Raw genomic sequence first — 13293 nt, forward strand, 5'->3', positions numbered from 1 at the left:
AGAAACAGCGGTCACAGACAAACATACACACATACACACATACACACATACACACATACACACATACAAACACACATACACACAGAGATTAATGGAATTATAGATAGATTAATGTTTTACACTAACAATATGCACAATAATAAGATTGCATAGAAGGGTTTTGACTTTTAACAAGGGAGACTAATATGTTATTACATTGACCTAATGAAGAGACAAGGATACGTTTCAGGAGGCGGAGCTAAAACGGAATGGGGAGGCGGGGCTAAAACGGAATGGGGAGGCGGGGCTAAACCGGTGACGGAATAGAGAGGGTGGGATTCAGACCAGCTGATACTGGGAGAGATATAGTCATATAGAATACTGTATTTACTACCTGGTACCACATTCGCTTTGCGTGGGATGCCTTTGTGCCAACCTAATAGCGCTCATGACTCAGGTGCTTCTCCCTGGCTTTTCCAAGCTTCTGCCGCTGATCGCAGTGTCTGTGCAAGGGCAACGAGGTAAGTGTGACAAACCACAGTCCGAAGACAGGACACCGACACATTCCTTCTTACGTACTTAACTGTAAGAGGTGGTCACAAATTCGGGCACACACAACCGACCCACGTTGCTCTCGCACACCAATCTCACACCGCTCGGTGAATATTAATTCATTTTAAGTGGAATATTGTGAAAAGGTTTAAAACTTAATTGGGATACTTGTTGAGTGGAGGTAAGAGGTCGAGGGGTGGGAGGTGCGTGCAGATGAAAAGATGCATGTAGCCTGCAGGGATCATATTCTGCATTTATTAATTATTTTGTTCTGGTACTTATTTTATCTTGTATTAATTATTTTTAAGTATTTGAGCCAATTCATCCCGGTTTTCCGATGGTTAAGGACACCATCTATTTTAGCTCCTGTGCTGTCTTGGTGAGGATTTGTTTGAATTCTTAAGCACATTTAAATACTTTCACATAAACTTACTGACATTACAAGAAACATTTCCATGGAAAACAGTTTGTATTATGACATTTGTAATTTATTATCAGTTACAGCCCAACAAAGATGGAATTAATTAACAATATCCACGTAATAACAAAAGAAAAACTTTAAAAAGCAAATTAAATGGTTGCTTTGGAAAGTAAAAACTTGCAAAGTTTATTGTTTGAAGAGTATCATTGTTACGGATTCGTCACTTCCGTTGTGGTGGTTTGCATCCACTGTAAATATTTCCGATTCCATGTATTATTATTGTTGTCATTTAAAGGGAATAGATATTTCTGGTTTCAAAAGTTAAAAGTTAATGTTAAAAGAAACAGGAAACCGGACCGGGAACCTGACAAAAAACCGGAAGACGAGGAGAGAAAAGAGGGCGGAGCGAAGTAAAGTCGGACAAGAAGCTGGTTGCTTTGCGGTCTGGATCGAACGTTGTCGAGCAAGAGTCACGAGTGAACTTTGGGTTTCCTGGGAAAATGGATTCCTGCGATTGAGTTGTTATCGCTGTGACTGATCAACCTGCGTGTCAGGTTTGGCGTTGGATTCCGAGGAATCATCGTCGGGTCGTTGCGTCTCGAGAACGAGCCGTCGGCCATTTTGACTCGCGCGCTTTGCTCATCGTGAAAGGTCTTTGCTTTGCGTCAGCCGTTTTCACCATTCAGCTGTCTATCCGGGATGTGTGTGTGCAACGCGGATTTTGAAGGCAAACGTGAGGTTCGCCGATTTGGAGCTGTAAAACATCCATACCAGAGGGTGTGATTTCCCAGTCGCCTTGAGTGCGCTTTTAAGCAGCTTTGGGCCGCATGACTCTTTGCGCTGCTTTGGCCGCATACGCCTTTGTGCAGTTTTGGCGGCGTGACTGGGCCCGTCATCTGAACGGGATTCTGGTTTTGATTCGACATTGCTCTGACGATCGCTGGAGGGGATCAACTTTGAGCTTGAAGACGGGAATATAGAGACATTGGGAAATGTTCTTTTTTCACTCACTTGGAGCACAGTGAGTTACCTTATACTAGCTGATGGTACCATCATAAGATATACATTGATTGTACTTTTGATTGCTATTATTGTTGTATTGTTATTCTTGTGTGATTTTTAATACAATATTTGTTTGTTGGTAACAATTGGTGTGGTTCCACCATTGATTTGTGACACAGGATAACACACATTTTTCTGCCGTGACTCCTCTCGGGGCTCGGAGGTACACCGCGACCAGGGGGTCCGGGAGGAGCACTTAACAGAAATTGGGGGCTCGTCCAATTGACTCGGGGGCTCGAAATTGGGTCTTCGTCCGGGATTAAATTCCCTAACAACACTCGTCCGGGAGCAATTTCCCTGATAACATTCGTCCGGGATAGAATTCCCGAGCATTCCCAAAATTCCCAAATTTGGAATTTTTTCCTAACATTCCCAAATTTTTGTGTGAAGGTTAACAGGTGTTAACTGATAGTCACCATGGTGTTTGACGCAGAAAAGTTTGCGGCGTCCCCTAATGAGGCACAGTTCCAAGTGTTAAGAAAAATCGGAACTCTTGATATTGGCCAGACATTTTAACTTGGAGGTCCGAGTTAATATGAAGAAAGCAGAGATGCAGACATTGGTGGTAGAATCTCTGGTGGGACAGGGCACATGGACAGAGGTAGCCTTGGATTGGTTACCAGAGGAAAAATAAAATGTGGAGCTCCGGAAAATGGAGATGCAACTGCAGAGCCAGGAAAGCTTAAAAGCAGAGGAAAGGAAAGCAGAAGAAAGAAGAGCAGGGGAAAGAGCAGAGGAAAGGAGAGCTGCAAGTGAACTCGAGGAGAGAAGAACAGAGGAAAGGAGAGCTGAAAGAGAACTCGCGGAAAAAAGAGTAGAACAGGAACGAGAACTCGAGGAGAAACGAGCAGAGGAAAGAAGAGCTGAAAGGGAGTTAAAGGAACGTGACATGGAGTGTCAGAGGGAAATTAAACTCAAGGAACTGGAATTAATGAGAGAACGGGGAGAGATAGCATCCATGCCGGCTAGTTCGACAACTAGTCAGAACTCTTGGGATGTTGGTAGGCATGTGAGGCTGGTTCCACCCTTCAATGAAAAAGAGGTAGCCAAGTTTTTTTTACACTTTGAGAAAGTGGCTGAAATGCTAAAATGGCCTGTGGAGTCCTGGACTATGTTAGTGTAAAGTGTTCTGGTGGGTAAAGCTCAAGATATATTTTCGGCTTTACCGATTGACCAATGTGTAGATTATGGGATAGTGAAGAAAACCATTCTCAAAGCCTATGAATTGGTCCCTGAAGCTTACCGGCAAAAATTCCGGAATGCCAGGTAGAGGGAGAGTGAGACCCATGTGGAGTTTGCCCGAATGAAGGAAACCATGTTTGAACGGTGGTGTGACTCGAAGGAGGTTGGGAAAGACTTCAACCTGTTACGACAATTGATCTTGGTGGAGGAATTCAAACAGTGTGTCCACGCGGACATTAAAGTGCATCTCGATGAGAGAAAAGTACCAAAGTTGTATGAGGCAGCAACTGTGGCAGATGACTATGCCTTGACACACAGGATGGGGTTCCACAAACCTAACTTCCCGCCTGGAGTTAGCCAGGGGAGTTATAGTGGGGCAACTTAGCATAACAATTGTGCATTTTGTGAGGAAAGCACCAAATTTGGCACACCAGTAGACTATCATATTATGAAAAGATCTGGATATTGGGCCATCTCAGATTCAGAGATTTGATTTTTGCAAGATTTCGATTCGATTGGGATCAAAGAGAACACCTTCTTCATCTTCTGTACAGTGAAGTTGCCAGCCCTGAATTCTCTGGCTACATCTGGGTGCTTCATTGGGAGTGCAACCATGTCCCTCAGGTGAACAGGGACCCACCTGGCATTGTGTGTGTGGTCTAAGGCATGGAACCATGGGACCAGTTCCGTCAGGGCATCAAGGTACATCGTGAATGAAGCCTGCCGCAGAGCACGTAGACCAGCACCAACATCTCTAGTTCCAGCAGAGTTGTCCAGTACTGAAAGTTGGGAATGTCTTCTCCTCTCTGGTGACACCAGTCTTCGAACTCAGGCAGGTCTTCTGCATCATCAGCATATGTCATACAGTGGCGTTCATCCGCACAGTGTTGCAGGATGTGCAGTGCCGCTGCAGTGATTTGATGAGCTCTTCTTGTGCGGGTGACGTGGGCAGCTCGCAGGAAGGAGTCGGCCATCCGTGGCGTTGCAATCTCAGCTTGCAAATCTGCAAAATCTGCAAATCTTACAAAAATCAAATCTCTGAATCTGAGATGGCCCAATATCCAGATCTTTTCATAATATGATAGTCTACTAGTGTGCCAAATTTGGTGCTTTCCTCACAAAATGCACAATTGTTATGCTATATTTAGCTTAGCTGCCGGAATATTATGGGAAATCAGGTGCGGAGAACAAAAATTCATGGAGGCGACCTAGAGATGACTATGAGTACAAATCTGATACCACGACTTTTAGGGATCAGAAGACTACAGTTCCAAGACAGACTTATCTTCCGGGGGGCTCAAGGCAGACCACGAGTTTTTCCTCCGGGCCTACTTGCGCTTTTTGCAAGAAACCTGGGCATTTGATGTCCCAATGTTATGCCCTGGAAAGGAAAAATCAGGAGCGGAGTCAGACTAGTACAACTCCGAATACATTGGCAAATGTGAGAAATCGTCCTTGGAGGACAGTGCCTTGTGAAGGTTCCCATGCCAAAGTTACGGCATCATAGAACAACCTTGTTCAAGAGGGTTACAAACCTTTTATTTCAGAGGGGTTTGTGTCACTGGATGGAGACGTGACTAACCAGAGACCTGTTAGGGTATTGAGGGACACAGGAGCACATCAATCTTTGATGCTTGAAGGCATTTTGCCATTGTCAGAGAAGACAGCAACTGGTGTTAGTGTTCGCTTACAGGGGGTTGGTGGCTATGTTAGAGCCCCACTTTATGTCATCCATTTGCAGTCTGATTTGGTGTCAGGACCGGTCACCATAGGTGTACAAGCCACTCTTCCTGTGGAAGGAATATCTTTTGTTATCGGGAATGATTTGGCCGGTGGTCAAGTCTCTGGTAACCCGACGTTTGTTGAAAAGCCTAGCATGGAAAATAACACTGCACAGTTAGAGCAGAAGATTCCGGGTATCTTTCCCTCCTGTGCCGCGACTCGTGCTATGGGTAGGAAGCGCTCTGAAGAGAAGAGGAAGGTACTGACGTCACACTTTGCACCGGCACGTCTGGTTAGGTACCCAACAACTAAGAGTCAGCACACACAAGTCATGGATGGAGGCAATGTTGGCAAGCTCTTTGTAGGTGGACTGAACTTCAAAACAAGGGAAGTTGTTCTGGACTCTGTCTTCGGCCAATATGGACCACTCTTGGAAGTGCGGCTGATAAAAGACAGGGAGACGCAAAAGTCAAGAGGGTTTGGCTTTGTCACGTTTGAAAACACAAAGGATGCCAAAGATGCAGAAAAGGATTTGAATGGCAAGGATTTGGATGGTCCGACCTTAATAGTAGAGAAGACAGGCCATGGGCGTCAAGGGGGCTACAGAGGAGGAAAACGTGGAGGTAGTTTCAGGGGTGGCTATGGCTCCCGGGGTGGAAGTAATAGTTTTGGTGGTGGCCGCAGTCGAGATTACTATGGAGGCTCCCAGAGTTACGGCAGCTTCCGAAGGGATGATTATCAGGGTAGTGGCCAAGAAGGAGACCGCTATTCACGTGACTACAGCGACAAGCGCTCCAACCGTGATTGTTATGAAAGTTAGGAAGAGTTTGAAGCACTGAATGCTGCGGAGCAGCCGAGCCTAGATTCCTATACGGATTAACCGTGAACTCCATGTTCCGAAAGGCGTCCATGTAGTGAATACTTCCAGGCCTCACCACCCAACCAGCATGAAACCTGGATCTCAGCTCGGCCTCCCTAAAAAAGTGCTATAGATTTGCTTGACTTTGGATTTTTGATCACAACCCCTTAACCTTCATTCAAAAAAATGAAAAATAAAAATCAGAGGTTGAGGAGATGGAGTTTGGCTTTGCAGGAGTTCAACTTGGAGATTGAGCATGTAAAGGGCAGGGACAATGTCGTGGCGGATGCTTTGTCCAAAGTGAACTAACTTTGGAGATCTCTGTAGGTTGTTTGAAGTTTGTTGCTTTATTTTTGGGAAATATTGATTATCGTTGCTCACGGGAATTGATGATGTGGGTGTGAGTTTACTTTTGTTTGTTGGGAGAATTTTGCCTTCAAAGAAAGTTTTCACTATGTTCAAACTTTCTTTCTTGAGGGGGGGAAGTGTTACAGATTCGTCACTTCCATTGTGGTGGTTTGCATCCACTGTAAATATTTCCAATTCCATGTATTATTATTGTTGTCATTTAAAGGGAATAGATATTTCTAGTTTCAAAAGTTAAAAGTTAATGTTAAAAGAAACAGGAAACCGGATCGGGAACCGGATGAAAAACCGGAAGAAGACGAGGAGAGAAAAGAGGGCGGAGCGAAGTGAAGTCGGACAAGAAGCTGGTTGCTTTGCGGTCTGGATCGAACGTTGTCGAGCAAGAGTCACGAGTGAACTTTGGGTTTCCTGGGAAAAGGGATTCCTGCGATTGAGTTGTTATCGCTGTGACTGATCAACCTGCGTGTCAGGTTTGGCGTTGGATTCCGAGGAATCATCGTCGGGTCATTGCGTCTCGAGAACGAGCCGTCGGCCATTTTAACTCACGCACTTTGCTCATCGCGAAAGGTCTTTGCTTCGCGTCAGCCGTTTTCACCATTCAGACGTCTATCTGGGATGTGTGTGTGCAACGCGGATTTTGAAGGCAAACCTGAGGTTCGCCGATTTGGAGCTGTAAAACATCCATACCAGAGGGTGTGATTTCCCAGTCGCCTTGAGTGCGCTTTTACGCAGCTTTGGGCCACATGACTCTTTGCGCTGCTTTGGCCGCGTACGCCTTTGTGCAGTTTTGGCGGCGTGACTGGGCCCGTCATCTGAACGGGATTCTGGTTTCGATTCGACATTGATCTGACGATTGCTGGAAGGGATCAACTTTGAGCTTGAAGACGGGAATATAGAGAAATTGGGGAATGTTCCTTTTTCACTCACTTGGAGCACAGTGAGTTACCTTATACTAGCTGATGGTACCATCATAAGATATACATTGATTGTACTTTTGATTGCTATTATTGTTGTATTGTTATTCTTGTGTGATTTTTAATACAATATTTGTTTGTTGGTAACAATTGGTGTGGTTTCACCATTGATTTTTGACACAGGATAACACACATTTCTGCCGTGATTCCTCTCGGGGCTCAGAGGTACACCGTGACCAGGTGGTCGGGGAGGAGCACGTAACATCATCTTATCACTCTTTAAACATGAAGAGTATCATCTTTCCACTTATTACCCTGCCACAAAAAGTGGATGGAGGATATGTTTTCACTCCTGTCTGTTGTCAGTCTGTCTGTGAAGAGGATACTTCAAAAAGTTGTGGACTCATTCGGACGGAATTTTATGGAGAGGTTAGGTATGTGACAAGGACGAAATGATTCGATTTTAGTGAAGATCCGGATTCGGATTCGGCTACTATAATTTTAAAAGTGATTCTTCACCATTGGCAGATAGGGCCAAAAACGATGCATAGCAGGATATCTCATAAAGTTGTGGATGGATTGGAACGAAATTTGGTGGAGAGGTTGGGTGTGTGACAAGAACAAGCGATTACATTTTGGTTCATGCCCAAATCCAGCTCTGGCCTATTATTGGAATACAAAACGTAAACTGTTCAGCCAGGCAGAGGTGTGCACTCTACCGAATGCTGTTCTAGTTCGCTAAGTGTTGTCCGGTCCACATTTGTATTTTTTAAAAATCAAATTGTCTGATCTGAACACCAAGAGGCGATTCCAATTATTTAGCATTTAAAAAACTTTTCGGGTAGTTCCGTTGAACTCGTATCAGACTGGGATGCTTGGTTTGTCCAGTGCCATCAAAAAATGTCTGCCTGTAATCTAAAGGACCACCCTACACTTATGGATTTGAACAACAATTATATTTCTCCTGATGACACGGTTTCACTTTTTGTAACCAATTTGCAAAAGTTTTTGTACCTCCCCCCCCCCCCCCCCCCTCTTCCTACCCCTCTAATAGTTATATTTCACCAGGTTGCTTCTCTTCTTTGCATTGAAGATCCTGCTGCTCATCTGTTGCCTTAAAGTTTGCGTTTAAAACACTGTCGTGTGTAGAAGTGTCGAGGTGTAGAGGTTTGTGTTGCAAAGTCCTGTTACAAGGACTTTGTAACACAGGATCTTCTGCTCATGCCATCGTAGATTGCTTCAAAATCTGCTAAATAATTTGTTTTGCCTGCCGAACCAGGTCGTCAGGTGGGTACTCCATTCGTGAAAAGAAGTCCCAACAGGAAGCCAACAAAGACTTAAATACCATGTCATTAAAGAAGTGTCGGCAGTACACCAACAAAGACTTAAATACCTTGTCATTAAAGAAGTGTCGGCAATACATCAACAAAGACTTAAATACCATGTCATTAAAGAAGTGTCGGCGGTACACCAACAAAGACTTAAATACCATGTCATTAAAGAAGTGTCGGCAGTACACCAACAAAGACTTAAATACCATGTCATTAAAGAAGTGTCGGCAATACACCAACAAAGACTTAAATACCATGTCATTAAAGAAGTGTCGGCAATACACCAACAAAGACTTAAATACCATGTTGTGGTGCTGCGCACACACGACTCGATTGCCAGAGAGGTAGGCCACAACGCGTTGGTATAACAAAGAGTCTTTATTCAAAGCTCGTACTTCAGCACTGAGTGGGCTCGAGCTTAGAGCCCGCATATATATACCGAGGCCACGCCTAGTCCCCGGGCGTGGCCGATCGGTCGATAGGCGGGGCATGCATTCCAGTTCCCCTCCTGGACGTTCGCGCCACCTGCTGGTGCGCTGAATTCTTGTCCGTTGTGTCCGCCACACGCGCCCCCCCAGAATTCCCGCGCACCTGAAGGGTGAGTTTGCGGGGAAGCCGGATGACCCGGCCGAAACGCCCCCTGGCGATGGGTGCCCAGCTGGGGGGTGGCGGGACGGCGGGGCTGGGGGGTTCCGGGGGGGCGGCCTCGGAGCAGAGGCAGAGCTGCTTGCGGGGGGTGGTCCGGATCGAGGTGGGCCGGCTTGAGGCGGTCCACGGAGATGTGATCCGGGGCACCGCCGATGTCGATGGTGAAAAATTTGTCCCCTGTCTCCAGCACGCGGAAGGGCCAGTCGTACGGGGGCCGTAGCGGTGCCCGGTGGGCGTCGTGGCGGACGAAGACGTACTTCGCCGTGCGAAGCTCCGGGGCGACGTGGGAAGGCGGGCAACCGTGGTGTGCCGTCGGCACCGGGGCGAACCTCCGGGCGGTCTCCTGAAGGGCGGAGCGCTGTTGCGCCGCGGACCAAGGAGCCGTGGAGTCGGGGATAAATTCACCCGGTACCCGCAGTGGTTGCCCGAAGACCAGCTCCGCCGAGGACGCGCGCAGGTCGTCCTTGGGCACCGTCCTGAGGCCCAGCAGGACCCAGGGGAGTCTGTCGATCCAGCCGCCGTCGCAGAGGCTGGCCCGGAGCGCGGCCTTCATTGAGTGATGAAAGCGCTCGCACAGGCCATTGGCCTGGGGGTGGTAGGCCGTGGTGCGGTGTAGTTTCACCCCGAGCCCTTGCGCCACCGCGGCCCAGAGCTCCGAGGTGAACTGGGGGCCGCGGTTAGACGAGATGTCCGAGGGGGCACCAAACCGGGCAACCCAAGTGGCGATGAAGGCTTGCGCCACATCAGCCGCAGACGTCGCCGCCAATGGGACGGTCTCCGGCCACCGTGTGGTGCCGTCCACCATGGTGAGGAGGTGGGTGAACCCCCGCGAGGGGGGCAGAGGTCCCACCAAGTCGACGTGCACGTGGTCGAACCGACGCTCGGGCACCGCAAACGGGGCCAATGGGGCCTGGGTGTGGCGGTGGACCTTCACGCGCTGGCACGCGAGGCACGACCTGGCCCAGTCGCGGACGTCCTTCCGGAGGCCATGCCAGACGAACTTCGCCGCGACGAGCTTCTGGGATGCCTTCGTGCCCGGGTGGACAGGCCGTGGATGGCGTCGAAAACTGGGCGCCGCCAGCCAGCGGGCACGATGGGGCGAGGCCGGCCGAGGGAGACGTCGCATAGGAGGGCCGCGCCCGCGGCGTCGAACGGCACCTCGGTGACGTGGAGGTCGAACGGCACCTCGGTGACGGTCCGCAAGGCCTGTATGCCAGGGTCGGCGGTCTGGTCCTCCGCCATCCGGGTATAGTCGACCCCGAGGTGGACCGTGTGCACGACGGACCGGGAAAGGCAATCCGCCACCGGGTTGTCTTTACCCGCCACGTGACGGATGTCCGTCGTGTACTCGGACACGGCAGAGAGGTGATGCTGCTGCCGTGCCGACCACGGCTCGGCGACCTTGGCCATCGCAAACACAAGGGGCTTGTGGTCGACGAAAGCCGTGCACGAGCGGCCCTCCAGCAGATGGCGGAAGTGTCGGACCGCCAGGTGGAGCCCGAGCAGCTCGCGATCGAAGGTGCTATAGCGGCGTTCGTGCGGGCGAAGCTGCCGGCTAAAAAACGCCAGCGGTTGCCAAGCCCCACGCACCCACTGCTCGTGCACCGCGCCCACCGCGTAGTCCGACGCGTCGGTGGTGAGGGCGATCGGTGCATCGGGCGCCAGGTGCGCCAGCATGGTGGCGTCGGCCAGGGCCAGCTTTGCGCCTGCAAACGCTGCGGCCATCGGCTCCGACCAGGCGATGCCACCTTTGCCCGGCTTGCCCCGGAGGGCCTCGTGCAAGGGGCGGAGGAGCTGGGCGACGTGGGGCACGAAGCGGTGGTAAAAATTTACCATGCCCAGGAACTCCTGGAGCCCCTTGATCGTGCGGGGCCGCGGGAAATCCCTGACCGCCTCCACCTTGGCCGGTAAAGGGACGGCCCCGTGCCTGGTGATGCGGTGCCCCAAGAAGTCGATGGTGGCGACGCCGAAACGGCACTTGGCGGGGTTGATGATTAGGCCATGCTGGCCCAGGCGTTCGAAAAGCGTGCGGAGGTGGAGCAGGTGCTCCTCCCGGGATGCGCTCGCGACTAGGATGTCGTCCAGGTAGACAAAAAGGAAAGGTAAGTCGCGCAAGACGCTGTCCATAAGCCGTTGGAACGCCTGGGCCGCATTCTTCAACCCGAAAGGCATTCTCAGGAACTCAAAGAGGCCGAAAGGGGTGATGACCGCCGTCTTCGGGACATCGTCCGGTTGGACGGGGACCTGGTGGTAGCCCCGGATGAGGTCCACCTTGGAAAACACAGTCGTGTTTGCCAACCGGGTGGAAAAGTCCTGGATGTGCGGGACCGGGTAGCGGTCGGGGGTGTTGGCATCATTGAGCCGGCGGTAGTCCCCGCACGGCCGCCATCCTCCGCCGGGCTTCGGCACAATGTGCAGAGGAGAAGCCCAAACGCTGTTGGAGCGCCGTACGATCCCCAGCCGTTCCAGTGTGGCGAACTCCGCTTTCGCCATGGCGAGCTTCGTGGGTTCGGGTCGGCGTGCCCGGGCATAGACCGGCGGCCCGACCGTGGGGATATGGTGCTCCACCCCGTGTTTAACGGCCACCGCTGAGAAGGTGGGCCGCGTGAGGGCCGGGAAACTGGCGAGGAGGCGGGTAAAGTCGTCCGCTGCCGGAAGCGTGCAAACTAAACTCGCCGGGACGGAACCCTCCAGCAAGCCGCTTGGCAAGCCACTCGGTGACCCGCTCAGGGAGCCGCTCAACGAACAAGCGAGCGAGCTGAAGGTTTCAGCCTGGACGAGCCGTCTGCGCTTCACGTCGACCAACAGCCCATTCGCACATAGGAAGTCCGCACCGAGCAGTGCCATTGGCACGCTGTGGGTCACGAACGACCAGTGAAAGCGCTGCCCTCCGAACCGCAGGGAGAGGCAACGCTTCCCGAATGTGCGGATGGGTGTACCGTTGGCGGAAAGCAAAGCGGGGCCCCGGCCCACGGTTTGCTTGTCGGACATGGAGGCGGGGAGGACGCTTACCTGCACTCCTGTGTCGCAAAGAAAACGGCACCCGGACAAGGTGTCCATGATGAAAAGGAGGCTGCCGGAATGGCCGACGCTCATGGCCGCAAGTGAGCGCCGGTCGTTTCCCGACCCGTCAAAAGAGCACGGCGGGCGACACGTTTTAGCCTGGCGGCCGAACCTGGCATGGTAGTAGCACCAGGTTTGCGGCGGTAACGGCCGCGGCGGCCGTGCCGGCGGCGATAGTGGTGGCGGCGGCGGTAGTGGACTGGGCGTAGCAGCGGCCACGAGGGAAGTCGGGAGCGCTGGAGCCTCCGCGCCGGGATCAACTACGGCAGCACCGTACACCGACGGCGTGTCGCAGGCTGCAAAATACTTGTCGGCCTCTCTAGCCAGGGCGCGGGGTTCCTTTATTTTGGAACCGGCCAGCGCGAGGCGTACCTGTGCAGGTAGCTGGCGTAGGAAAAGCGCCCGGAATAAGAAATCCGGGGGCTCGTCTCCAAGCAGGGACAGCATGGAATCCATCCAGACGGATGGTCGTGTGTCGCCGAGGGCGGGAAGGTCCAGGAGGCAGTCGGCCCGTTCGATCTCTGTGAGCCCGAACGTGGCGATGAGGAGACGTTTGAGCGCCTCGTACTTGTCGCCCGGCGGGCGCTGAAGGATGGACACAACTCGGGTGGCAGTGCCGGGCCCGAGGGCGGCGACCACGTGGTAGTACCGGGTCTCGTCCGCCGTTATGCCTCGGAGTTGGAATTGAGCTTCGGCTTGCAAAAACCAAACGTCGGCTTGCGCTTCCCAAAACTCCGGGAGTTTGACTGCGACGGCGTTGGTAGCCATGGCGCGTTCGGTGGTCAGCAACGGCTGAACCAATCGGGGTCACCAGTGTGGTGCTGCGCACACACGACTCGATTGCCAGAGAGGTAGGCCACAACACGTTGGTATAACAAAGAGTCTTTATTCAAAGCTCGTACTTCAGCACTGAGCGGGCTCGAGCTTAGAGCCCGCATATATATCCCGAGGGCACGCCTAGTCCCCGGGCGTGGCCGATCGGTCGATAGGTGGGGCATGCATTCCAGTTCCCCGCCTGGACGTTCGCACCACCTGCTGGTGCGCTGAATTCTTGTCCCTCGTGTCTGCCACAATGTCATTAAAGAAGTGTCGGTAGTACACCAACAAAGACTTAAATACCATGCCATTAAAGTAGTGTCGACAGTACACCAACAAAGACCTAAATACCATGTCATTAAAGAAGTGTCGGCAGTA

At 51.4% G+C, this 13293-nt stretch overlaps 1 protein-coding gene across 1 annotated transcript in view; it reads left to right on the top strand.

The window, feature by feature from the left end:
- Positions 1-296: 296 nt before the first annotated feature.
- The window catches only part of LOC137423516 (uncharacterized), a 38229-nt gene continuing 25232 nt past the window's right edge, over positions 297-13293 (top strand). The window contains exon 1 of the mRNA XM_068110766.2: positions 297-500. Coding sequence (XP_067966867.1) covers positions 428-500 — 73 coding nt within the window. The 5' untranslated portion in view covers positions 297-427. The remainder of the gene's footprint in view (positions 501-13293) is intronic.

Source organism: Myxine glutinosa, chromosome 3 (assembly GCF_964187855.1).
Source record: "Myxine glutinosa chromosome 3, kmMyxGlut1.1, whole genome shotgun sequence".
Lineage (NCBI taxonomy): Eukaryota > Metazoa > Chordata > Myxini > Myxiniformes > Myxinidae > Myxine > Myxine glutinosa.